We start from the raw sequence: 24,897 nt of genomic DNA, 5'->3' as shown, positions 1-24,897 counted from the left end.
GCATTGGGGTAAGGACAGTTTTCCAGCCTATTTGGAGCCAAGTGTTGAATCTGACTGAGGCCAGTAGGTGGAGGGAGGTCATTCTTCCCCTCTACTCTGCACTGGTGAGGCCTCAACTGGAATAATGTGTCCAGTTCTGGGCTCCCCACTTCAAGAGAGACGGGGAACTACTGGAGAGAGTCCATGTCCTGGTTTGAGGTAAAACAGAACCAATTTTGTTCAGTAACTTCACTTCTTAGCTGGGCCTCTTCTAACAACTGAAATTAACTGCATATTGTGCAGAAAATGTTCACTCTCTCAGAGTGATAAGACCAAAGTTTATAGCTGATGCCCAGGCATGGCATGCAGAGAGGCTCCTGCTTACACTTATTGCCAAAACAGCCAAGGCCAACCAACATTGTCATTTGCCACGTTGGAGGGTCGGAAGCGGAAAAGCATAGTGGGGTCCCACCTGCAGGGAGGAGCGGACAGGACAGGTGACCCAAAACTGACCAACAGGGTATTCCATCCCATCTGCCTCATGCTCAGTAGAAAAGCTGAGGGATCAAAGGGTCACGCGTTCTTCCTTCAATGGCTGACGTCTGAGGAGGACTCTGTCTGCCTGTGATCCCAATCCTGACTCCAGATCCGGAATCCAGTTCCCGTCCGTCACTGAGTCCAGCCTGGGACTGCCCCAGTGCCAGCCGGTGACGTGATTGTCATCTCGGGAGCTTGATACGGTTTTGTATATATTTTTCATTATTTCTTTTTATTTTATTATTAATATTTCATTAAAGTAGTTTAGTTTCTTCTAAACTCGTAAGTCTCTTTTTCCTCCTCTGCCTCTCTCTTTGTAGAGGGGTAGAGGGGAGCATCTGTCGGTCCCGTCTGGGGTCCCTCGGGTCCCCAGTGGTGGATTTGGCCTAAACCACGACAGATTAATTGGCGCCCAACGTGGGGCCCGAACAGTGCTCCACCAGAGCTGTGATAAATTGTCCAAATAGTTTGAATTCCAACTTGCTCAGAGATTAGAACAGACAGCTTGCATCATGTCGTTCTTAGACGAAATCGCGTATCATGCCTTTAAACAGCTTTGTTGGACCTTAATGCAGTCAACTTGGTCTAACCTGTCAAATGTGTTGCAAACTTCATTTATTCTTTGTCTTTTTATGGGAAGGTTTAAAGGTGCTGTTTTGGTGTGGTTCGCAATTCAGATGTATAACAGGATGAGTTGGGTAACGGCTCTACCTGTATATCTCGGGCATCAGGTGATGGATTCTGTTATTAATTATACTTTCGGTTCTACCTGGGGGATGTTTACTTCGCCCTTTGATAATTATGCTGATGTGACCCCATCAGAGCTGGGGCATGGAAGCCTTTTGGGCTCTGAGGATAAGGACTGGTACCTTGTTAAGATCGTGATTTTGTTGTTGGGGCTCCTGAATGTGGTGCAGGGGTGGTTTCATGTGAAACATCTGTGCAGGGGGAGCTGTAGGGGACCGTGCGCTGCCGCCACTCAGACCCGCGCAGCCGCTCGGCGATCTGCAGCGGCGCGAACCGCGGCCCCGCCCGGCCCGGCCGCAGCCGCCCCCCCCGGAGCAACGGCACCACCGGCAGCCGCCCCCCCCACCGCAACGGCACAGGCGCCTCCTCCGCCGCCGCCGCCTGCAACGGCACCGGCACCACCGGCAGCCGCCCCCCCCACCGCAACAACACCGGCCCCTCCGCCGCCCGTCCCGGCACAAGCCGTGCCCCCCCCCGCAGTGGCACAAGCCACGCCGCCGCCTGTCCCGGCACAACCTACTGCAGCCACTACAACCAGTACCAAAACTACTCAAACTCCATCAAAATCGGTACAAGCTGCCCCGGTAACCAGGAGGAAGAAGAGGAGGTCAACTCCTTCCCCTGCGCCTTACGACAAAGACCGCCTCAAGTCAGATAGCTTGGGGGAGGGTTCTGAAGAAGATCCAGGGGAGGGTCCTTCAAGACCAGATAAGGGAAAGAGACCTTTGAAAACAGACAAAGGCGAGAGTCCTTCTAGAGCAGATGCTGGAGAGGCCCCTTCTAGGGCAGCCTCACCACAGGAGGACTCAGATGTAGAGGGAGTTGTTAAATCCTTCTCTAGGAAAGATCTGAGAAATATCAGGAAGGACTTTAGTCGTCATGAAGGTGAAACACTTGTCTCCTGGTTGCTCCGATGCTGGGATAGTGGGGCAGATACCCTAGATTTAGATGGCAGAGAAGCTAGGCGATTGGGAAACCTGGCCAAGGATGGAGGTATTGATAAAGAGATTGGGAGAAAGACAAGCACTCTCAGTCTCTGGAGGCGACTGGTGTCAGCCATAAAGCGCAGGTATCCCTTTAAGGACGATATCGAATGCCGTCCAAGTAAATGGACCACCATGGAAAAAGGTATTAAGTACCTGAGAGAATTGGCTGTGCGAGAGGTGATTTATAGCGATGGGCAAGGGATTGTAGACCCTGATGAAATGCCATGCAAACGATCTATGCTAAAGAAGTTTGTACAAAGTGCACCATCAACATATTCCCACACATTGTCAACAATGGTCTGGGGAGGATCCGATACTGACACACCAACTGTAAATGAAGTGGTTAATAAGGTACGACAGTATGAAGACAGTCTCTCTCGTCCCTTTTCTGTGGCAGCCATAGAAAAGCTGACTGTGACCACCGAGAAAATGACTGAGAAACTGACTGAGAAAATAGAGCAAATGACCCAGAGATTAGTTGAGCAAACCGATAAACTGTTTGATAAACTAACCAAGGTGGAGGAAAAACTCCATTCTTTCCCTGTACAGACTCATGTTGCAGCTGCTAAGAGGAAACGCCCTCCTACTCAAGAGAAAAAACACCCTCCGACTCAAGACAAATCAAACCCGATGCGAGATATCCTGTGGTTTTGCCTCTGTGAATATGGAGAAGACATGAAGAAGTGGGATGGAGAACCTACCTCAGCCCTACAGGCACGGGTGCTTGAGCTGCAAAATGAAGCAGATAGGAGAAAGGATTCTTACAGGAAGAAGGCTGCTCCAACCTACGGTAGGCGATCCTACGGACCAGGTAGGAACCGATCTGATAATCGTAGGTACTACGGTCAACATTAGAGGTGCCCTGCCTCCAGCCAGGAGGAGGAGAGGGACAACCGAGTTTATTGGACTGTGTGGATTCGATGGCCTGGCACATTAGAGCCACAAAAGTATAAAGCCCTGGTGGACACTGGTGCACAGTGTACCCTATTGCCATCGAATCATAAAGGGGCAGAAACTGTCACCATTTCTGGAGTGACAGGCGGATCTCAAGAAATGACTGTATTAGAAGCTGAAGTGAGCCTAACTGGGAATAAATGGGAGAAACACCCCATTGTTACTGGTCCAGATGCTCCGTGCATCCTTGGCATAGACTATCTCAAGAGAGGGTATTTTAAAGACCCAAAAGGGTATCGGTGGGCTTTTGGTATAGCAGCTGTAGAGACTGAGGATGTTACACAGCTGTCTACCTTACCTGGTCTTTCAGATGACCCTTCTGTTGCGGGACTGCTGAGGGTTGAAGATCAGCAGGTGCCAATTGCTACTGCCACGGTGCTTCGACGACAGTATCGCACCAACCGAGACTCCCTGATTCCCATCCATAACCTGATTCGCCGGCTAGAGAGCCAAGGAGTGATCAGCAAAACTCGCTCACCCTTTAACAGCCCTATATGGCCAGTGCGAAAGTCTGACGGGACTGGAGATTAACAGTAGACTATCGTGGCCTGAATGAAGTTACACCACCACTGAGTGCTGCTGTGCCAGATATGCTACAACTTCAGTATGAACTGGAGTCAAAGGCAGCCCAATGGTATGCTACAATTGACATTGCTCATGCCTTTTTCTCTATTCCTTTAGCAGCAGAGTGCAGGCCACAGTTTGCTTTCACCTGGAGGGGTGTCCAGTACACCTGGAATCCACTGCCCCAGGGATGGAAACACAGCCCTACTGTTTGCCATGGACTGATCCAGACTGCACTGGAGAAGGGTGGAGCTCCAGAACACCTACAATACATCGATGACATCATTGTGTGGGGTAATTCAGCAGAAGAAGTTTTCCACAAAGGTAGGAAAATAATTAAGATTCTTCTGAAAGCAGGTTTTGCCATTAAAAGAGGTAAGGTCAAGGGACCTGCACAAGAAATCCAGGTTTTGGGAATTAAGTGGCAAGATGGCCGTCGCCAGATCCCAATGGATATAATTAACCGAATAACATCTATGTCCCCACCTACTAATAAAAAGGAAACACAAGCCTTTTTAGGTGTTGTGGGTTTCTGGAGAATGCATATTCCAGGTTATAGCCAGATTGTGAAACCTCTCTATGAAGTGACTCGAAAGAAAAATGAGTTTATGTGGGGCCCTGAGCAACGACAAGCCTTTGAGCAAATTAAACAAGAGATTGTGCATGCAGTAGCCCTTGGACCAGTCCGAACTGGACGGAACATTAAAAATGTGCTCTACACCGCAGCCGGAGACAATGGCCCTACCTGGAGCCTTTGGCAGAAAGCACCAGGGGAGACTCGAGGTCGACCCCTGGGATTCTGGAGTCGGGGATATAAAGGCTCCGAGGCCAACTATACTCCAACTGAGAAAGAAATCTTGGCAGCATACGAAGGAGTTAGAGCTGCTTCAGAAGTAATTGGTACTGAGGCACAGCTCCTCCTGGCGCCCCGATTACCAGTACTGGGCTGGATGTTCAAGGGTAAAGTTCCTTCTATTCATCATGCCACCGATACTACCTGGAGTAAGTGGGTTGCCTTAATCACGTAGCGAGCTCGAATAGGAAACCCAAATCGCCCAGGAATCGTAGAAGTGATCACAAATTGGCCCGAAGGCAAAGACTTTGGGATGCCACCAGAGGAGGTGGTGACACGTGCTGAGGAAGCTCCACCATATCATGAACTCTCAGATAATGAGAAACAGTATGCCTTGTTTACTGATGGGTCTTGTCGTATTGTAGGAAAACATGGAAGGTGGAAAGCTGCTGTATGGAGTCCTACACGACGAGTCGCGGAAGCTGCTGAAGGACAAGGTGAATCGAGTCAATTTGCAGAGGTAAAAGCCATCCAGCTGGCATTGGACGTTGCTGAACGAGAAAAGTGGCCAATACTCTATCTCTATACTGACTCATGGATGGTGGCAAATGCTCTGTGGGGGTGGCTAAAGCAGTGGAAGCAGAGCAACTGGCAGCGCAGAGGTAAACCCATCTGGGCTGCTGAGCTGTGGCAAGACATTGCCGACCGGCTAGCAAACCTAGTCGTAAAGGTACGTCACGTAGATGCCCATGTACCCATGGGTCGGGCCACTGAGGAACATCAAAACAATCAGCAAGCGGATCAGGCTGCTAAAATTTTCCAGACAGACTTGGACTGGGAACATAAAGGTGAACTATTCTTAGCTCGGTGGGCCCATGACACTTCAGGTCATCAAGGAAGGGATGCAACATATAAATGGGCACGTGACCGAGGCGTGGATTTAACCATGGACGCTATTGCACAGGTTATCCATGACTGTGAAACATGCGCCGAAATCAAGCAAGCTAAACAGTTAAAACCTTTGTGGCATGGGGGACGATGGCTGAAATATAAATATGGGGAAGCTTGGCAAGTTGATTACATCACACTCCCTCAAACTCGCCAGGGTAAGTGCTATGTGCTTACAATGGTGGAAGCAAGCACAGGATGGTTGGAAACCTATGCCGTACCTCATGCCACTGCCCGGAATACCATCCTGGGCCTTGAAAGGCAAGTCTTGTGGCGACATGGCACGCCAGAAAGAATTGAGTCAGACAATGGGACTCATTTTAAAAACAATCTTATAAGTAATTGGGCAAAAGAACATGGTATTGAGTGGATATATCATATCCCCTATCATGCACCAGCTTCTGGGAAGATTGAGCGATACAATGGACTGTTAAAAACCACCCTAAAAGCTATAGGAGGTGGAACTTTTAAAAATTGGGACAAGCATTTACAACAAGCTACCTGGTTAGTTAACACCAGGGGATCCATCAATCGAGCGGGTCCTGCTCAATCAGACCTTTTACATATTGTAGAAGGGGATAAAGTCCCTGTGGTGCATGAAAGGAATTTGTTAGGGAAAACTGTTTGGGTTTTTCCTGCTTCAGGCAAAAGCAAACCCATTCGTGGGACTGTTTTTGCCCAAGGACCTGGATGTACTTGGTGGGTGATGCTGAAGGATGGAGAAGTTCAATGTGTACCTCAAGGGAATTTAACCCTTGGTGAGAATACTCAATCCTGAGCAGTATGATGCTGATCACTACATAATACTAACAGTGTTCAATAAGTGTTTTTCAGAATAACACAGTGGTGATGAAACCTGAGCTAACTTCATCAAGTGGCATCCAGCAAGCTCTTCAAGATGAACATGCTACGCATGGGCACGAACAAGAATGAATTTTGTACCATCTTTCCTACCCTGAGATGAGATCCTGCAATCATGAACTAACTGGACTTAAAAATTTGTATATAAACATAAACCATAGATGAGTGACCTGCATATATCCATATCATATATAACTATGTGTGTGTAAATTTGATGTATAAAAGTAATAGTAATCTGAGCAAGATGCAAATGGTATGGAATAAGGGGTGGAATGTCCTGGTTTGAGGTAAAACAGAACCAATTTTGTTCAGTAACTTCGCTTCTTAGCTGGGCCTCTTCTAACAACTGAAATTAACTGCATATTGTGCAGAAAATGTTCACTCTCTCAGAGTGATAAGACCAATGTTTATAGCTGATGCCCAGGCATGGCATGCAGAGAGGCTCCTGCTTACACTTATTGCCATAACAGCCAAGGCCAACCAACTTTGTCATTTGCCACGTTGGAAGGTCGGAAGCGGAAAAGCATAGTGGAGTCCCACCTGCAGGGAGGAGCGGACAGGACAGGTGACCCCAAACTGACCAACAGGGTATTCCATCCCATCTGCCTCATGCTCAGTAGAAAAGCTGAGGGATCAAAGGGTCACGCGTTCTTCCTTCAATGGCCGACGTCTGAGGAGGACTCTGTTTGTCTGCCTGTGATCCCAATCCTGACTCCGGATCCGGAATCCAGTTCCCGTCCGTCACTGAGTCCAGCCTGGGACTGCCCCAGTACCAGCCGGTGACGTGATTGTCATCTCGGGAGCTTGACACGGTTTTGTATATATTTTTCATTATTTCTTTTTATTTTATTATTAATATTTCATTAAAGTAGTTTAGTTTCTTCTAAACTCGTAAGTCTCTTTTTCCTCCTCTGCCTCTCTCTTTTTGTAGAGGGGTAGAGGGGAGCATCTGTCGGTCCCGTCTGGGGTCCCTCGGGTCCCCAGTGGTGGATTTGGCCTAAACCACGACATACCCAAAGAACACACAAGTTAAAAACCGCACATGAGGATAACTCATCACTTTCTTATTGAACCAACATTATATTGATTCTGAATAAATAGTCCATGTTTGTAATTTCTGCTTATAGCAACTACCTGAATTTCTGCAAAATCCGTTATTTAACACAAAGTCCTTCAAAACAGGTTTGTTCTTCAAAGAAACATTTATATTGCACCTGGTGAAAATCCGGGGGTGGGTGTAGGGCTCTCTGTCATTGCATCCATTTCAGCACTGGGGATTTAGGTGTTGATACCTGGGTGATGGCCTTTGGCTCCAGACCCCATCATGTCTCAGGGGATGGCCCAGTCGTACTGACTAGAGACCAAAAGCGGTGTGGTTTTGAGATGCTGCTCCTAGAGCCAGCTGTTAATGTCTGGAACTGGGTGAAACTGACCTTCAAATATTTTCAAATGTGACTTTGTTTTCCTCTAAAAAATTACACAGAAACCCGTTAAGAAATAACCGGCAACTTGGCACTTACAGATGTCAGCTGGGATGTTGTTCATACCCAGGGTACAAACCCAAGTGTCTATTTGTCACCATAATACTGTTATACCTGGACTACTGAATCACCTCCCCCGTTAATTAAAACCAAGAATTTTTAATCTGCTATGCCAGCAAGTTGAAGGCAAAGAAAGGAATTGTATTGGCATTTGAATAGGGTTGCGTATGATTTTTTTTAGCTGTCATTTTAGGGATCTTCCTAAGTGTCAGTGACATGAAAGATGAACTCGCAAACAGCAATTTAGGTTGCCAAGGTCCACAGAGTAAAAGTGTTGCTTTACTTGGGTATTTGCTAGATCAAATCTTTCTAGGAGTAAAAGTGGTGAGTAGGCAGGTGATGATGTAAGAGAAACGAAAAGTAGTGGGTGTGGTGGTGGGAGGAGGTTGGTAGGGCCACGAGTAGCAATATCTGTTGACAGAGCACAACATGTGAGATGGATGAGACCCCCCTCAGACAGATAACATCAGATTACAATGCTGTGTGTGCAGGTGTACTTCCAGTTCATCGTTTCGAATAAATTTTTCAGGCTTGAACACTGGATGCAGGCTATTGAAGTACAATACTAGTGTACAAGGCAGCATAATATCTGAAAATCAGAGTATTTATGGAAAAAAAAAATTATAAGTTGGGATTTTTCCCTCAGTCCATTCTAAGAAGAGCTCTTGTCTACCAGGAGTCCTAGTAGACAGCCGGAACCTGGAACGGGGTAAGACTCCAGGGCAGGGAACCAAGACAGATGTCAGAAATCGGGGGAAGCCAAAGTGAGAGCAAGTCATCGAACCATAGAATAATATAATAGTTTAGGTTGGAAAGGACCTTAAAGATAATCCTGTTCCAAGTCCCCTGCCATGGGCAGGGACACCTCCCACTAGACCAGGTTGCTCAAAGCTCCATGCACCCTGGCCTTGAACACCTCCAGGGATGAGGCATCCACAACTTCTCTGGGCAACCTGGGCCAGTGCTCAGCAACCTCAGAGTGAAAAATTTCTTCCTCATGTCTAATCTAAATCTCCCCTCTTCCAGTTTGAAGCCATTACCCCTCATCCTATCACTACATGCCCTTGTAAAAAGTCCCTCTCCAGCCTGTGGAGTTATGTGGAGGCATCCAGAGCTGGACACAATAGTCCAGGTGGGGTCTCAGAAGAATGGAGTAGAGGGGCAGAATCCCCTCCCTCGCCCTGCTGGCCACGTTTCTTTTGATGCAGCCCAGGATATGGTTGGCCTTCTGGGCTGTGAGCACACGTTGCCGGCTCATGTTGAGCTTCTCGTCGGTCAGCAACCCCAAGTCCTTCTCCTCAGGGCTGCTCTCCATCCATTCTCTGCCCAGCCTGCATTTGTGCTTGGGATTGCCCCGACCCAGGTGCAGGACCCTGCACTTGGCCTTGTTGAACTGCATGAGGTTGGCGTGGGCCCACCTCTCCAGCCTGTCCAGGTCCCTCTGGATGGCATCCCTTCCTTCCAGCGTGTCAACCACTCCAGGCAGCTTGGTGTCAATGGCAAACTTGCTGAAGGTGCACTCAATCCCACTATCCTTGTCACCGATAAAGATTGGTTCCCTTTAATCCTGACTCTCAAACTCTCGGTTGGCTCCTCATCTATCCCTAGGTGGAGCTCCATGCACTCATTCCAGGTGGTCATTGGCATAGAGGGCAACACCCCCTGCTTGTTTCCCCTGCCTGTCCTTCCTAAAGGGCCCGTATCCCTCTATTCCAACACTCCAGTCATAGGCGCCATCCCACCACGTCTCTGTGATGCCAATGAGATCATAGACCTGGAGGTGTGCACACGTCTCTAACTCCTCTTGTTTACTCCCCACGCCATGTGCGTTTGCATAGAGGCACTTAAGCTGGGTCCCCGTTGAAGGTGACTTAGTGGCTGGAGTGGCTGCAGTTCCTTTGTGCTGTTCTCCAGGTGGCCTTCCTTTGAGGTGTTTACCTGTGTTTCCCCATTGGCTCCTATTGCCTCAGGAGCCCCTGGCTCCTCTTCATAAGACTACGAGTGTGCTGCAGTATACCCAGCACATCTTGGAGCAAGAGGCTGAGGGCCCTCGCTCGCGCCCCATCCCTCATACCTTGGAGTGTCGTCCCTTGGCTTGTCACAGCCATCCTAATAACACCCTGCGAGTGTCCCTGCACTGGCCCAGCCTTTCCTGCCCCAGAAAAGCTCCAGAAAGGCCCAGTTTGCGGCCAAAAAGGGGTTCCGCTGCGGCCCTGCCTGTACCAGCACTGCTCATTTCAGCGAGTCGGCATGGCGTGTCATAGATGGATGAAGAAGTGGACTAAACCAGAGTTGTTCCTGGGCCTTATCTCCAGAGCTGTGGACAGGTGTCACCAGAGAACTCCAGAGAGACCTCTAGTCAGAAGCAAACACCTTGAGTTCCTGAAATTCCCCCAGGAAAGGGTAGCCTGTCATATCTGGGCATGTTGAGCCTAACTAACCCCATGGCAAGGGGTCGTGTGCTCTTTCTGTGAGTGCCCATACTGCTTCCAGTGCAGTTTCCACTTCCCCCGTGTCGGCGCCAGGCAGCTGGTGCTGCCGTGCCCACCACATAGGCATGACGTTGGGTCTGGTGTGAGTCAGAGACTGTGCCTAAGAGGCACTGCGGACAAGGGCATCCTGTAGAAGAGCAACGTCCAACAATCAGAAAGAGAAAATGGACGCAGGCCTTTTCCTTTTTACTGCAATATGGATGAATTCAAAGTACTTGTGCTGCACAATAACATTGCAAATATGAAAAGTGCATTGATTCGTTTTAATACTTAGAAATCTTGTTAAACGAATTCAAGTTTGATTTGGCTTACACTACCCAGGGCTAATAATATCCTATTCTGGACACTGACAAAGGCTCTATCAAGGTAAAGTGTTGTATCTTACATTCTCTGGCATGAAATACAACAAATCTGATCTGCAGGAGTGTTATTGAAATGGGTTTGCTAGGATACACATGCTGCTCCTAGGCAAGCAAGAGATGCGGAAGAATAACAGCAAGTGGAATAACAGAAAATGCCCACGCTTCATCTTATTTCTTTGATATTTTTAATATAATGCACAGAATCCTGATTGTATATAGAGCTGCAAATTGGTCAGCTTGAACAACACAAATAGACTTACCATTTTTCATCATTTTTATTTTCAGTCCGTTGCATTTCCTGGCTCTCAGAAAATGCTATCCCTGTACTGGAATGGTTTTGCTGCAAATATTATGGGTAGATATAAATTCCTAAGGAAAAGAATATCTTTTCTGATTTTCTTCTAATTAAGTGCAAATTATTTTTGTGAACTGGATATTCTTTCTCAAAATCTACATTTTGTACTTAGTAAAGAGAATTGTGATTCAGAAAATTGATAGCAAAAGAACGTCTACAAGCCAAAAAAAGGTAATCTTAGCATTGTGTCGTGGTTTAGGCCAAATCCACCACTGGGGACCCGAGGGACCCCAGACGGGACCGACAGATGCTCCCCTCTACCCCTCTACAAAGAGAGAGGCAGAGGAGGAAAAAGAGACTTACGAGTTTAGAAGAAACTAAACTACTTTAATGAAATATTAATAATAAAATAAAAAGAAATAATGAAAAATATATACAAAACCGTATCAAGCTCCCGAGATGACAATCACGTCACCGGCTGGCACTGGGGCAGTCCCAGGCTGGACTCAGTGACGGACGGGAACTGGATTCCAGATGTGGATTCAGGATCGGGATCACAGGCAGACGAACAGAGTCCTCCTCAGACGTCGGCCATTGAAGGAAGAACGCGTGACCCTTTGATCCCTCAGCTTTTCTACTGAGCATGAGGCAGATGGGATGGAATACCCTGTTGGTCAGTTTGGGGTCACCTGTCCTGTCCGCTCCTCCCTGCAGGTGGGACCCCACTATGCTTTTCCGCTTCCGACCCTCCGACGGGGCAAATAACAAAGTTGTTTGGCCGTGGGGGTTATAGCAATAAGTACAAGCAGGAGCCTCTCTGCATCCCATGCCTGGGCATCAGCTATAAACATTGGTCTGATCTCTCTGAGAGAGTGAACACTGTCTGCACAATATGCAGTTAATTTAGTAGTTAGAAGAGGCCCCGCTAAGAAGCGAAGTTACTGAACGAAATTGGTTCTGTTTTACCTCAAACCAGGACAGTCTCCATCCACAACCTTGGGGGATTCCTCATATACAGGGGTGAAGAGGTGGAGGGTCAGATGTACACATGCGGCACGGGCTGCGTTAACCCCCGCGCCTCCCACTGCAGGAATGACCGCAGGCAGACGCACTGTGAACCAAACATCAAACCTTTAATGAATTAAGAAAGAGAGAGAGATGTGGGAGAGGTCTGGGGCTGGAGTGGGTGGGTGCGGGTCGCATGCGGTGGGGATGCGTGCTCCACGCCTTCTCTATCAGCCCATGAAGAGAGGCTGGGGGAGCGTGGGGCACTTTGCCCCCCAGCATCCCCCAGGGTTCTGGGTCGCTTGGTGGCCATGGTGTTGCCATCTGCCCTCCACTTGTTGCTGCCCACGTGCTGCCTGCTGCTGCCCACTGCGGCACCGTCCCGCTCCGGCGTTCCCTCCCACAGGGGTTTGGAGTGTTTTTCCACCTGGCACACCACCATCTTCCTCTTCTTGGGTGGGATGTTGTCCCACGGGGAGGTCTCTTGCGTCCTGGGGGTGCCGTGTGGCGCGGGGCGCTTGGCCTGCTTGCCACCCGCCTCTCCCGATCTAGGCACAGCCTGGCAGGAGACAACGGCTGGTGGCAGCAGCGAGCGGGTCAAAACCTCCTGGGACTGCCTCCTCAGCAGCTCCTCCAACAGTTGGGCCATGCGGGGTGGCCGATGCTGGGGGACAGCCGGGGGTCTGGCCAGGGTTCTTGGCAGCGGGTGACAGAGGGTTCTCAGTAGGGAACTCTCTGGAGGAGCCTTCAGGGGATCCTTCCAGGGACTCTTCACAGGACTGTCCTTTAAAGTCTTCTCTGAACTCTCCGCAGAGCTCCCCTTGGAAGTCTCCAAGGGACTCAGTGGCAGCCAGGTGGGGAGGCCTGCCGCCACCCCACCCTGCTTGCCCTTGGGGTTCTGCAAGGGGGTGTCTGGCACTCCCCAGAAGGGCTCATTATCCCCGAACATTGCTTACACCAGGCGGTCCTTGGAGCAGCCACCCTCCACCCCAGGCTCCAAGAAGTCATGGATTTTGTTAAAGGAGGTGGAGCTGGCAAAGCTGTTGGGGTCATCAGGGAAGGTGTTTTTGCCAACTGCCAGCATCACCACCACCACTAGCTCCTTGTTGCAGCCACCCTCTGCCCTGTGCTCCAAGAGGTGGGGAAGCTTGTTGAGGGAGGTGGTCAATGTTCTTTTGCAACATCTCTGTGGTTTTATTCAGCTTCATGGTGACCAACCGTGGCCTCTACGGCCAAAGAGCACCAAAGTGATCTTCAGCGCCAGACAATGGCCTGGAGGTGGTCCCCTCGCCCACCGGCTGGACCTAACCAGGGGTGTCCATGGAGGGACAGCTTTGCTGGTTTTGCTGCCTCGGCTCGCTGGTGGCCGTTGGAGGGCCCCGTAGGCGGGCTCCTTGAGCAGGCTGACCTCAGAACTCGTTGCTGATAATACGGCTATTACAGACGTTATGAAGGCCGAGGCTTCGCGAGGATGGGAGGACTCGGCCTTCACCGCCTTCAGCACTGTGCATTCGGTGAGGATTTTCTCCACTATTCCTTCTCTTTCTCTTCCTCCTTCTCTTCCTCTTTCTCCTCCTTTCTCCTCCTCGTTCTTCTTCTCTTACTCTTTCTCCTCCTTCTCTTCCTCCTTCTCCTCCTCTTCCTCCTCTATAGGACTGAGGGTTGGCTGCCATCTCTTGGCTCTGCGTCCACATTGTCTTTTGGGCATTGCTTTGCCCTTGGGTTGGCTGGTCATGGGCTGGTTTGTGTCGGAGGAGACCCTTGGGACCACCAACCGCCGCCTGGAAGGACACAAAGGGAGAGGTCTACCTGAGGACGCAATGGGTTTGGGGCTGCTTTCTGCCCCTCCCCATGAGCCACGTGCCTCCTCACGTAGCCACCAGCAGGTTGGCTGAGGAAACCCCCTGTGCCGGGACCCTCATCTGACACACAGCTGTCCCATTGTCCCTAGACCACGCTGGGGCTCTCCTGAAGAGCTGGCGAAGATCCAGCCCTGTGAAATGGGGGTGTTCCTGGCAGCCACATCCCCCCCCTCCAGGTGCTGCCTTCACCACGCTTGGGTGGTGATGACCAAGGAGCGTTCAGGGCTGGGGAACAGGCTCTTGCTGGGTCAGAAAATCATGGAATGGTTTGGGTTGGAAGGGACATTTAGAGGTTCATCTAGTCCAACGCCCCCCGCTGTCATCGGCAGGGCCACCTTCCAGTAGACCAGGTTGGTTCCAGCCCCATCCAACCTGACCTTGAACACCTCCAGTCAGGCTGATGGAAAGGTTTGGGTGGGAAGGGACCTTTGAAGGTCCATCTAGTCCAACACCCCTGCCATGAGCAGGGAGGTCTTCAACCAGATCAGGTTGCTCAAAGCCCCATCCAACCTGGCCTGGAATGTCTCCAGGGATGGAGCGTCTCCCACCTCTCCGGGTAAAATGGCCCCGTGCGGCCGCCCACCCTGAGCCTTCAGCCTCACCTGGCCAGAGACCTTGTCCTCTTCTTCTTCTGCAGCTCCAAGATTTCCCCGAACTGTGGTGTTTTGCTTTGAGTCGGGCTCGGAGCAGCAGGAAAGGGAAAACCGGGAAACCCCACTGGAACCAGAAAGAAGACACCTCCTCAGAAGAGCGTCGCTGTGACGCTGCCAGACCACCCAGGGACATGCAGGGGGTGCTCAGGCCCCTTCCCAAAATGTCTGAGGGTTGGACATTCTGCTCCTCTAGCAGCCCCATCGTGTCCTCCCCAACACCAGCACCATTTCCAATGTGGTTTTCCGACTTCATCATCATCATGATGGTCAGGAAGGAGGAGCCGGGTGGTGCCGGGGAGGGGACAGGTGTCATTTCTGAGGGGAAGAGGGGGAGGAGAAGGCCTTGGCCCACCATCCTCCCACTGTACCCTTGGGCACATCCCACCCCGGGGCTCTCTTTTGGTGACACCAACAAATCGTTAGGACAAAAGGCCCTCAGGAGTTGGCCTGAAGCTTTAGGACAAGTCGGAGACTTTTGGCGCTCAGCGTCGGCCATTTCCCCACAACATGGCAGAAGTTGGTTACCCGTCCCATGGAGAAGAGCTGGGAGCTGCTTTACCTTTCCCACCTTGCTGGAGAGGTGGCAAACTGTCTTTTCTCATCTGCACATCCTCACCAGGGACTTGTCTCGAGGTCTTGAGGAGAGCCCTGGGTGGGTGTTTGGGCACACACTCCATCACAAACCTGGAAAGAAGGAGAAGACACCCATATGACCCATGGCACCACCAGCACTTGCCACTTGCTGCGGCCACTTGCCCGCAGGCAGAGTTTGGCATTGCCATGAAGGCCATTGACTTCCCAAGTCTACCACATCCCATCCCCAAGGACGGGCCTGGGAAATGGAGTCGCCCAGCAAAGAAGTCCAGGCCACCACGGGAAGAAATGTCACCCAAATTCCTCTGTCTTTCCCCTCAGAGCTGCCTTATGGGAGTGACTGCGGCCTGGGGACATCATCAAGAGTCGCCGCCTGGTGTCCCCAGGACACCCGCAGCGGCACAAGGAAGAGATGCTACCTTGGGCGTTGGCATCAAAGAGCGGCTACAGCCGCCAACGTACTCACTTGGGAAAGAGGATGACATGGCCGGAGAAGCTCAGTGAGGCCACGGGTACCACTGGGGACACAATCATGTCCAGCAGATGGGGGACCTGCAATGGAGGAACACAAAGATTCAGGACATCCTCAAGGTGGTTGAAGCACTGCACACTGGAGGATGCCAAAGACAGCAGGACATCCTCAATGTGGTTGAGGGTCTCAGTGTTAGAGGAGGCCAAAGATGGCAGGACATCCCTCAACGTGGTTAAAGCACCCCACATTGGAAGAGGCCAAAAACGGTGGGACATCCCCGACATGGCTGAGGCACTCAAGTGTCGGAGGAGCTTGAGGCAGCAAGTGTTGGCAGGACCGTAACTCTCACCTGGACCGAGTGGCTGAACGTGTCCTGAGGGACCCCACACAAGCAGTGCCAGAACACTGCCGTGGGACCGCACGCACCACAGAGAAACCAAAATGCTTACCTTGAAGACAACCTTCTCCAAGTTCTCCTTCCCAGACAGCCTCTCCAGGAAGCTGCGGTAGAATATCACGCGCACTTTCGTGCCTTCGATGAGGAGCACCCCCACCTCCCTCAGGATGAGGGCCACATTCTCCCCCTTCCCCAGGCAGTGCGAGAGGAGGGTCGTGGTGCCTTGGATGCAGTCCACCACTTTCTGCCGGGACACGGCAGCTGCCACGGCCACCTTGGAGTACTTGAGGGGCTCCATCTCCTTGTTGCCTGGAAGAACCACAGGAGAAGGATGGAGACGCTCACCCGGTGGCCCGTGTCCTACAGCTTGTGTGTCACAATCATTGCATTGCCCCAAAAAAACTCAAAACCACTCAATTATTGGACTTTGGAGTTGCTTCAGACAAGATGACCATGCAGTCAGCCATCTTACCGGGCAGGTAGTCCTTGTTGTCCATCAGGTTGTGGACAACAGCAAGGTTCCTGGCCAGGTGGAACACCGGCTTCTGGATAGTCACGGTTTCATCTCCGACCTGGACGTGTTCGAGGACAGTACCGAAGGAGCCAAGGGTGGGAATTCGGACGCCCTGCAAGTGGACGAGAAGGGTGGGAGGGTGAGGACTGGCTAGAGGGAAGATCTGGAGGTGACCTCCCCCATCCAGGGATGGTGCTTCAGGCTGGATCCTGCCCTCTCCCACCGTTTGGAGGCACGAGCTGGGCGGTGGGGAGAACTTTGAGGAGGAGATGTTGAGTCCTTCCCCTCCTCAGGAGAAAAAAACAGCACTGGAGTTTGGGCAGAACCAGGATGAGGCCATCCCAGGGGGGTCTCCAGCGACCTGGATCAGCCCTACCAGAAGTGACACCAACATTGCACAGGCCCCGTTTGGCCGTCAGTGGGGACTTTTGGGGTGAGATTCCTGTTTTCTGAGGAGTTGAAGGGTGAGAGCAGGCCACGCCCCAGGGGGATCCCACCACCCCTCATGGTGCATGAGGAGGACGCGGGTGTTGCACCACCTTGTGGAGCAGGAGTTGGTCTTGAATGTAGCCAGCCACTGCATCCCAGACGGCCGTTCGCTCTGAAAAAACAAAGAAGAACCAGGTCAGGCCCCATCTCCACCAGCTCTCAGGTCCACCCCAAACATCTCCCCCTTGAGCCGCGACGCGGTGGCAGACGCCAAGTGTCAGGGCTGGCTCCGAAATGGTGACAAGCCCTTGAGTCTTGGCTGCCGGAGAGGTGGCTGCGGTTGGCCGTACCTTCAGCGGTGACGCTGGACATAGCGAAGGTGTGCTCCATCCCATCCCAGAAGTCCATCTTGGTCCGCCTCACGCTGGTGGGTCGGTTCTTGGTGGCGACAGCCATGTTGGAGGTCATCTTATGGACGTTCCTCCAAAGTGTGGGACCCACCACCCGGTGGGCCCTTTTATACCCCCTGAGTGGGTGTGCCACGCACCTCTTGTGACATCAGGGTGACATGTTCATCGCTGATTGACTGACCGTGGTGACACGGCAACCGCCAACCTCTGGTGGGGTGGCCATTAGCAGGGAGAGCTTCAAGCAGCTCAGGATGCTCCAAGCCCCGTCCAACCTGACCTCGGACCTTCCAGTCATGGACACACAGATTGGTTTGGCTTGGAGGAGACATTTGAAGGTCCATCTCGTCCAACCTCCCCTGTCTTTGGCAGGGGCATATTCCAGTAGAGCAGGTTACTCAACGCCCCATCCAACCGGACCTTGGATACATCCACTCAGACCCACAGAATGGTTTGCATTGGTTGAGTTGGATTTTTGGGTGGTTTGGGTTCCAACAGACCAGGTTGGTCCCAGCCCTGTCCAATCTGACCTTGAACCCCTCCAATCAGACTCATAGAAGGTTTGGGTTGGTTGAGTTGGATTTTTGGGCTGGAAGGTTTGGGAACCAGTAGAGAAGGTTGGTCCCAGTCTCATCCAGCCTTACGTTGGACACTTCCAGTCATAGACCCACAGAACGGTTTGTGTTGAAGGGGACCTTTGAAGGTCCATCCAGTCCAACCTCCCCATCATCGGCTGGGACACCTTCCAGTAGACCAGGTTGGTCCCAGCCCCATCCAACCTGACCTTGAACACCTCCAACCGGACCCAAAGAACAGTTTGGATTGGATTTCTGGGTGGTTTGGGATCCAGTAGACGGGGTTGGTTGCAGCCCCATCCAACCTGACCTCAGACACTTCCAGTCATGGACCCAAAGACTGGTTTGGGTGGGAGGGGACCTTGGAAGGTCCATCCTGTCAAACCCCCCAATCACTGCAGTGGCCGAGAATAAAAGTAGTGCCACGAGTGGGGCGGGTGCTGCTGCGTTATTGTATCTCATCCTATTGTATTATTTTATCTCTTTCGTTTATTTTGTTTTTTCCTCTTGAGCTGTTGAGCAGAGATGGTTCTCGTGCTCTCTTCCCATCTCGGGGGGGTCGTTGGGCTGCGGCGTGGGGCTGCAGAGCCCGGGAGGAGAGGACAACCCCGAAGAAAAGGTCCCCTTGCCGCCCTCCACCAGCAGCGGTGGGATGGGTGCAGGGACCCTCCTGCCATCGGCTTATCCCGTCCCCTGCGGGAGCCTTTTTCTGCAGCAAACCGACCCAAACCGACAACGGCACGTTGGTGCTTCTTGCTAAATGGGGAGGGGGGAGAAAACCAAATCTATCAGTTTGCTCTGTAAGGATGGAAGCAGCGCATCCCCAAACAGGGCCAAAATCAGGCGGCTTTTACAGGATGGGGTTTTGCAAAGCTGCTGGTGCCAGTGCCCCATGGTGACGGTCAGAGGGGGAAGAAACTGGTTGAGCCCTTAAAAAGAGGAAAAGACAAAGGCTCGGAGGAAGGGAAAGGTGCAGTGCCGGGGTTTCCTTGCTGCTGTTCCTCCGGGATGCCCGTGCGCGTCCCCTCCACGCTGCCCTCCGGGCAGGACCGTGCTCGCTGCTCCGGCTCTGCCTCCCTGGAGGGGAAAGGTCCCGGCGCAGGAGAGTCCCCATCTCTCCCCCCTTCCCAAAAGAAACTTGAATTACCGGAGAGGTACATTATTACGCCGGTGACCCACAGTGGCTGTGGGGCTGGGGGGCTGTGGTACCAGCCCTATTGCTGCCCTACCCTTAAAATGGAATTATACACTTCTAATATAGGACAATTTGGTTTTCTTTTTTCCATTTTGTTTTCCTCCCTGTAAAAGGAGGGAGCGGGGCTGAGCTTCACTCCCTCCTGGCAGGGACCGGGAGAAATGAGAAAATCAGGATCTAATTTCTCATTTTTCAAAAAGTCTCCATCTGACTTTCAGAAGCTTGAGACACTGGCGTTTTTATAATTTCAGTATGTTATACAGCAGAAGGCCAACACTTTTGTTAGATTCATGAAAAAGTTAAGAGCCCCTGGGAGATAGCCTCCCAGCCTGCAGTTCCTAGACACATCCAGGCTTACTACAACTGTAATTGAGAGCTGGAAATCTTTTTGCTGGTTTATCCACTGCACTTTGGCTTGTGCTCAGTAGCACTCCAGTGTCATATGCAAATCTATAGCCTGGGATGAGCCAGTGACTTGGAATCCACCATGACGCAAGCTACAGCAAAGACACACAGATATGCACAGTGAACATTGTACCTCTGAGTGGCTGCCAAACCTAGTATGCTAAGGGAATTAAGGCAGAATCTTACTATTGACAACTAAGCATTGCTTCAATCTTGCAAATGATGCTTTTTTTTCTCTTTTTTAACCTTCTTGCTTTAACTGACATATCTTGATATCTGTAGAAACCCGATTTCTTTCCCAGAAAGAAAGAAAATAGGACTCTGGACAATTAGAACATCTTCCTACTAATAGTAGAGGATGAACAGGACAACCTGCTTACACTATATCCTTCAAGCCACTTCCCACTGCTTAGGTTCATCTTGTATACTAATTGAGACCAGGCTCGCTCTTAATTTATTTTTTAAAAAGCCATCTCCTTATACAAAACATGTATTAAGCAAGAGTCTGCAATTTACCTTGGGCTGGTCACATCATGGGTATTATGGAACAACTTCTGTATCTTGTTGCTAGAAACAACTCCCACTTTCACCAGGTAGGAATAGGCTTCCACGTGAAAAGCCCAGAAGTGCTTCCCTTTGGCAATCCCAGTGTCGCCAATGATGTAATCCAGGGTTGTGTAGCATCCGGCCTGCATGCGCTCAGACCCCAGCAGTAGAGGAAATCCAGCCTTACTTTCCACAGAGGTTCTTCCTGGGTTCAGCAGGAGATGTTCACTGTTGTACCCGCATTTGTCATCAAAAAGAAAACTGAGAACTGAAAAACAGCATCCCAAAAAATTTTCTCTTAGTTAAGTATTTCTGTGCTTATAAACTATATTTTAAGTCATGCTGGCACTAGAATTCCTCGCTTTTAAAGGCTACCAGGAACATTACGCAAGCTAACACAGTCTCAGTATGCTACCTACTTAACCTGTTTGTTAACAGTGCTTTTAAACATTTATACAACCGGTAACAGTGTAGTAGAAGTCTGGGAGCTACTGGAAACCACCTACAGCTCTTAACACCACCAGCAGCTCGTGGACATAAGAAAACCCAATACCTGGGGCTGGAGGCGTACGCAAGATAACTTCTCGGCTCCAAGGGCTAGAGATGGATCCTTTATATCCTCGAACTCTGAAGGCATAGCTGCTGTCGTCATCGAGATCAGATATTACTTTGCTCTTGCTGCAAACTTCGATCTCCTGCCACGTTGTACTCTCCTCTTCTCTATGAAGCTTATGATACTCAAGAACATAGATATCAGCTGAGTCTGTCTTCCCAGGGCATTCCCAACTGATCAGAGCTTTGTTGTACATTTTGCTCTGCTCTTCATTGATTTCTGGTATTTCTAGACCTGGAATGACAGAGATTCAGGAGAAAAAAACCTCAAATGTAGATACATGTTGTTTTAGAATTAAACACAGAAGCCCTTTGTTGAGTGGCTACAGCACTGGGGGGACAGTGGGGGGGGGAAATCTGACTCAGTCAAAGAGTGCAGATGAGGATGGGTCTGTTCATGCACTTAAATCCTTTCTGGTTTTACTTTGAAAGTTGTATTATTTATTTTTGCTGGCAACTAAAAAACCATATAAAAACCTATTCTTTTCTGTCATGCAATCACGACAAAAAGCTGCTAGGAAGACCTAGTATTACTTAACTACAATATTTTGGAAGCCAATGTAAACTGGTTCTGAATACCATGGCATCTTAGCTGCTTTATCAAAGCTGAAGCTAGCATTGCTGCCAGGTGATGCCTTGAGAATCACAGAGGCAGAAGGGACAATGCAATTCACAAGACTGAGTTCTGCAACTGCAGCCCTGCACAAGTTTTGCCTCTTTCCAGAGAAGCCCTTAAAGCTGTAACTCAAGAAAGACGTGATGCTCTCATAATTTACCATTGGAATGGAAGGACAAGTCACCAAGGATCTCTTCTTGCTTGGCTATGTCCATCACAAAGTCCTCGAAAGTAGTTTCAGCTGCTGGCTTGAAGCTCTTCAGAGATTCAGTAGCTTTTTGGATTCTGAAAGCACAGAAGCAGAGGGATGGCAGAAGAAGGAAAAAGGAATTCACATGGGTGCATTCCTTAAAGCAAAACCGCTAGGTTTTGCTTTAAAAAAAGTTCTCTTTTCAGGTACTTACTCATGTGTCCCAGAAACTTGTCTCTCTAGACAGAATTAAAATGCAAAATTTAAAGGCCTTTTGTACATCAGTGTAAAGATAACTAACAGGGAATCTTCTGGTTGGCAGAGCATTTTAACAATTTGGGGCATTACATTCAAAGAACAAAAGAGGTGTGAAGCGCTAATGGAGCACAACTATTCAGATCAAAGAGTTTAAAGCCAGAAGAGACCTGTTAGATTAACTTGCAAATACCCGATGCAATCTCTGAGCAAAGGACTGTATCAGTGAGCTGAATGGGTTACCCTTCCACTGCAGTCCTACTGAAGAAGGCTAGGCGTTGGCGCAGGACAGAGCCCCTCCTCTGGGCTGTTTTTTAACGCACACTGTAATATAGGAATTTCTACTGAATGGTACCGGGACCGCCTCTGAGGCTCTGCAACACAAAGTACTTGCATTCAGTACTTTCCTAGCAGGTGTCCAAAGAATAGGACTGACCAGACATCCCTGGAACAGTACCTGTACCTCGAACGGAAGATAATTAATAAGATACCTGACATGAAGTTGTTTTGCTGTTTGAACAAAACAAGATGGATCGGTTTCTTTAAGCAGTTCTTGAGCAAGTCCTACAAGGCCATTATTTCCCAGGAGCCCTTGAGATTCTTCTGCTTGTGTTTGCAATTTTTCCAGCCTTAAATTCTTAGAAGCTTCAATTGCCCTAAGAGCTGCGGATTTCTTCTCTTCCAGGACATGAGATAATTTCTCAAAACTCTGAGATGCTTCTTCTTTCGCTCTTTCACTGTTGCACTAGGAGGGAACAAAAGACATTTTAGACGGATCCCACAGCACAGAGTACCCCTCTACCGGAAAAAGAAGAGTATAAAACCAGGGACTTTCGGGAAACGGGTGCGAGCCGTCGGCAGAGTGAGACTCCCGGGCCGCCCAGCGCTGTTTTGCTTGCTGCCGCTTGCTAATAAATACTTCAGTCTTAATTGGCTCCGTCTCCTTGCATCAATTTGTGGGACTAACCCATAAAAAACCTGAAATTAATTACAGCTTGTTGGGAGTGTCGAGATGCTCGGTGGGGGCTCGGGGGTGGGTGGTGGGGGGAGAAGCGGTGCCCTGACCCCCACCTCTTGCTTTTCCCCTCTCCTCCCCAAGACTGCACAGCGCAAGATGAGGGAAATGCTCCAGCAGGTGAAGCAGCAGGAGCAGAAACACGCTCCGGGAGCCCCGGCCCCGCAGCACAGCAAGGGAGGCTCCTGCCGTGCCGCCCAGCACCGCCCGATGAATGTAACCCAGCCACCGGACATCCCCCCCTCCCAAACCCTCCTCCCCCACCCCCAGCGGGTCAGGGGAGCAAACCAAAGACCCCCCCAAACACACGGCCCCCCATTCCCCGCGGCGCTGCGAGGATGCACAGCCGAGGGGTACGGGGAGGGCTCTCTCCATCCCACAGCCTCCCCCTTCCTCCTCCCTCGCCTCCCGACGCTCTCCCTTTAGTTGGACTAACGTGGGCAGGTTTGGGTACCTCAGCACCTCACGCTTGTGTCTCCCTTTTAGAGATTCTGTGTGCCTTGGAAACCTGAGAGTTGGAGATCTTTTTTTAATTAATTTTCTAATAAAAAAAGAACCGAGTTGGAAAAGCGATGGGGATAGGCAGCACTCTGGTCATTCTCTCCGGGGCGTTGTGGAGGAAGGCTGCCAGTCTTCCTCCCAGTGTACTTTTCCCCGTTGGCTCCAGACTGCTGCTGGGGCTGAGCTCTGAGCCGCCAGAGCGGTTCTCAGCAGACGGTCACTCGGCGCAGACAATGAGGCCCTGAATAGCCCTTCCTGTGCTCTTGATGGCTCCGGACGGCTCTGCTCCTCTGCTGCTTCTAAGGTGGGGCTGCCCCAGTGCCCTCACTCAGGAGCCTTTTGTCTGTGCGGGTCTCACTTGTGACAGGGGGTGGGGGTGTTGCCAAACTAACTGCTGTGCTGCGATGTGTGAGTGGGTGTTCCCGCCCGTGTCAGTGCCAGAGCTCTTCCGTAGGCTCTTCTGCCAGCGGAGAGCCAGGGGCCGCTCCTTCGGGAGAGAGCTTGTTTAAAAAGAGAAAAAAAAAAAAAGGGGGGGGGGGGGAAGTGGGAAAAGAAAAAAGAGGAAAAAGATAAAAAAAGGGGAAAAAAGTAAAAAAAGAGAAAAAGTAAAACGGGGGGGACGGGAAACAGAAAAAAGGGGGAAAAAGCAAAAAACAAAAAGGGAAAAAGAAAAAAGGGGAAAAAGAGAAAAAAGGGGGAAGAAGTGAAAAAAGAGAAAAATAAAAATGGGGGGGAAAGGGGAAACAGAGAAAAATGGGGGAAAAGGCAAAAAAAAATCGGAAAAAAAAGGGGAAAAAGAGAAAAAAGGGGGAAGCGAAAAACAAAAGGGAGAAAGAAGAAAAAGGGCAAAAGAAAAAAAAAACCCCACATATTAAAAAAGAAAGGTAGAAAGGAAAAAAACAAACAAACAAACCAAGGAAGGAAAGTGGGAACATCCCCCGGGCAGGAGGAGGGACAGGAGCCAGGGGAGGGGGGAGGTGGGGGGAGGTGGGGGGAGGTGGCGGTGCCAGCGCCGGCCCCGGGGGCTGCGACACCACGTTTTTGTCCTCTACTGCAAAGTGTTCTGTGAAAAACAACCAACCAAATCCCACCCAACGACAACATCAAAAAACAAAGAGAAATCTCTCCAGCTCACACGAGCCTGAGCTGCTCTCCGCTGCTCTCTTTCCAGTGTCTCGGGGGGGTCACGGCCGAGCTGAGATTGGGGGTGGTGGTGGTGGGAGTTTGCCCCATGGCTGTGATGGGGGGAGAAGGGGTGGGTGAGGAGTGGAGGATGTGGTGTGGGGTTTTTTTTTGGGGTGGTGGTGGTTTTTTGCCAGGTGTCGCTTTACCCAGTGGCTCGGGGAGGCGTTGGCATCAGGAAGCCTGTGCTAAAGCGGGGTGGGGGCCTCGCCGCAGTTGGTTAGCAAAGCCAAAGTCGTTATTAATGGTTATTAATGGTGCACTAATTACGCCCTTGTAACTGGGAAGCTCAGATGCCCCCTAAGCACCCCCCCGGTGCTTCTCTAGCCAGGCGAGCGCTGGGCGTCCCCCCCGCAGGAGAGGAGAGCACCTCCGGGGTGGGTGGAAGGGCATCACCCAACGGGGAGAGGACC

At 50.6% G+C, this 24,897-nt stretch overlaps 1 protein-coding gene across 1 annotated transcript in view; it reads left to right on the top strand.

Moving 5' to 3' along the window:
- Positions 1-6,437: 6,437 nt before the first annotated feature.
- Positions 6,438-24,897, top strand: part of LOC309685250 (E3 ubiquitin-protein ligase TRIM36-like) — a gene marked incomplete at both ends in the record, with an annotated part of 45,631 nt that continues 27,171 nt past the window's right edge. Inside the window, one exon of the mRNA XM_082501052.1 lies at positions 6,438-6,446. Coding sequence (XP_082357178.1) covers positions 6,438-6,446 — 9 coding nt within the window. The remainder of the gene's footprint in view (positions 6,447-24,897) is intronic.

This window comes from Vanellus vanellus, assembly GCF_965231255.1.
Source record: "Vanellus vanellus genome assembly, contig: HAP1_SCAFFOLD_36, whole genome shotgun sequence".
NCBI classification, from domain to species: Eukaryota; Metazoa; Chordata; class Aves; order Charadriiformes; family Charadriidae; genus Vanellus; species Vanellus vanellus.
The sequence above is the reverse complement of the archived record's forward strand: the minus strand, read 5'-3'. Positions and strand labels throughout refer to the sequence as shown.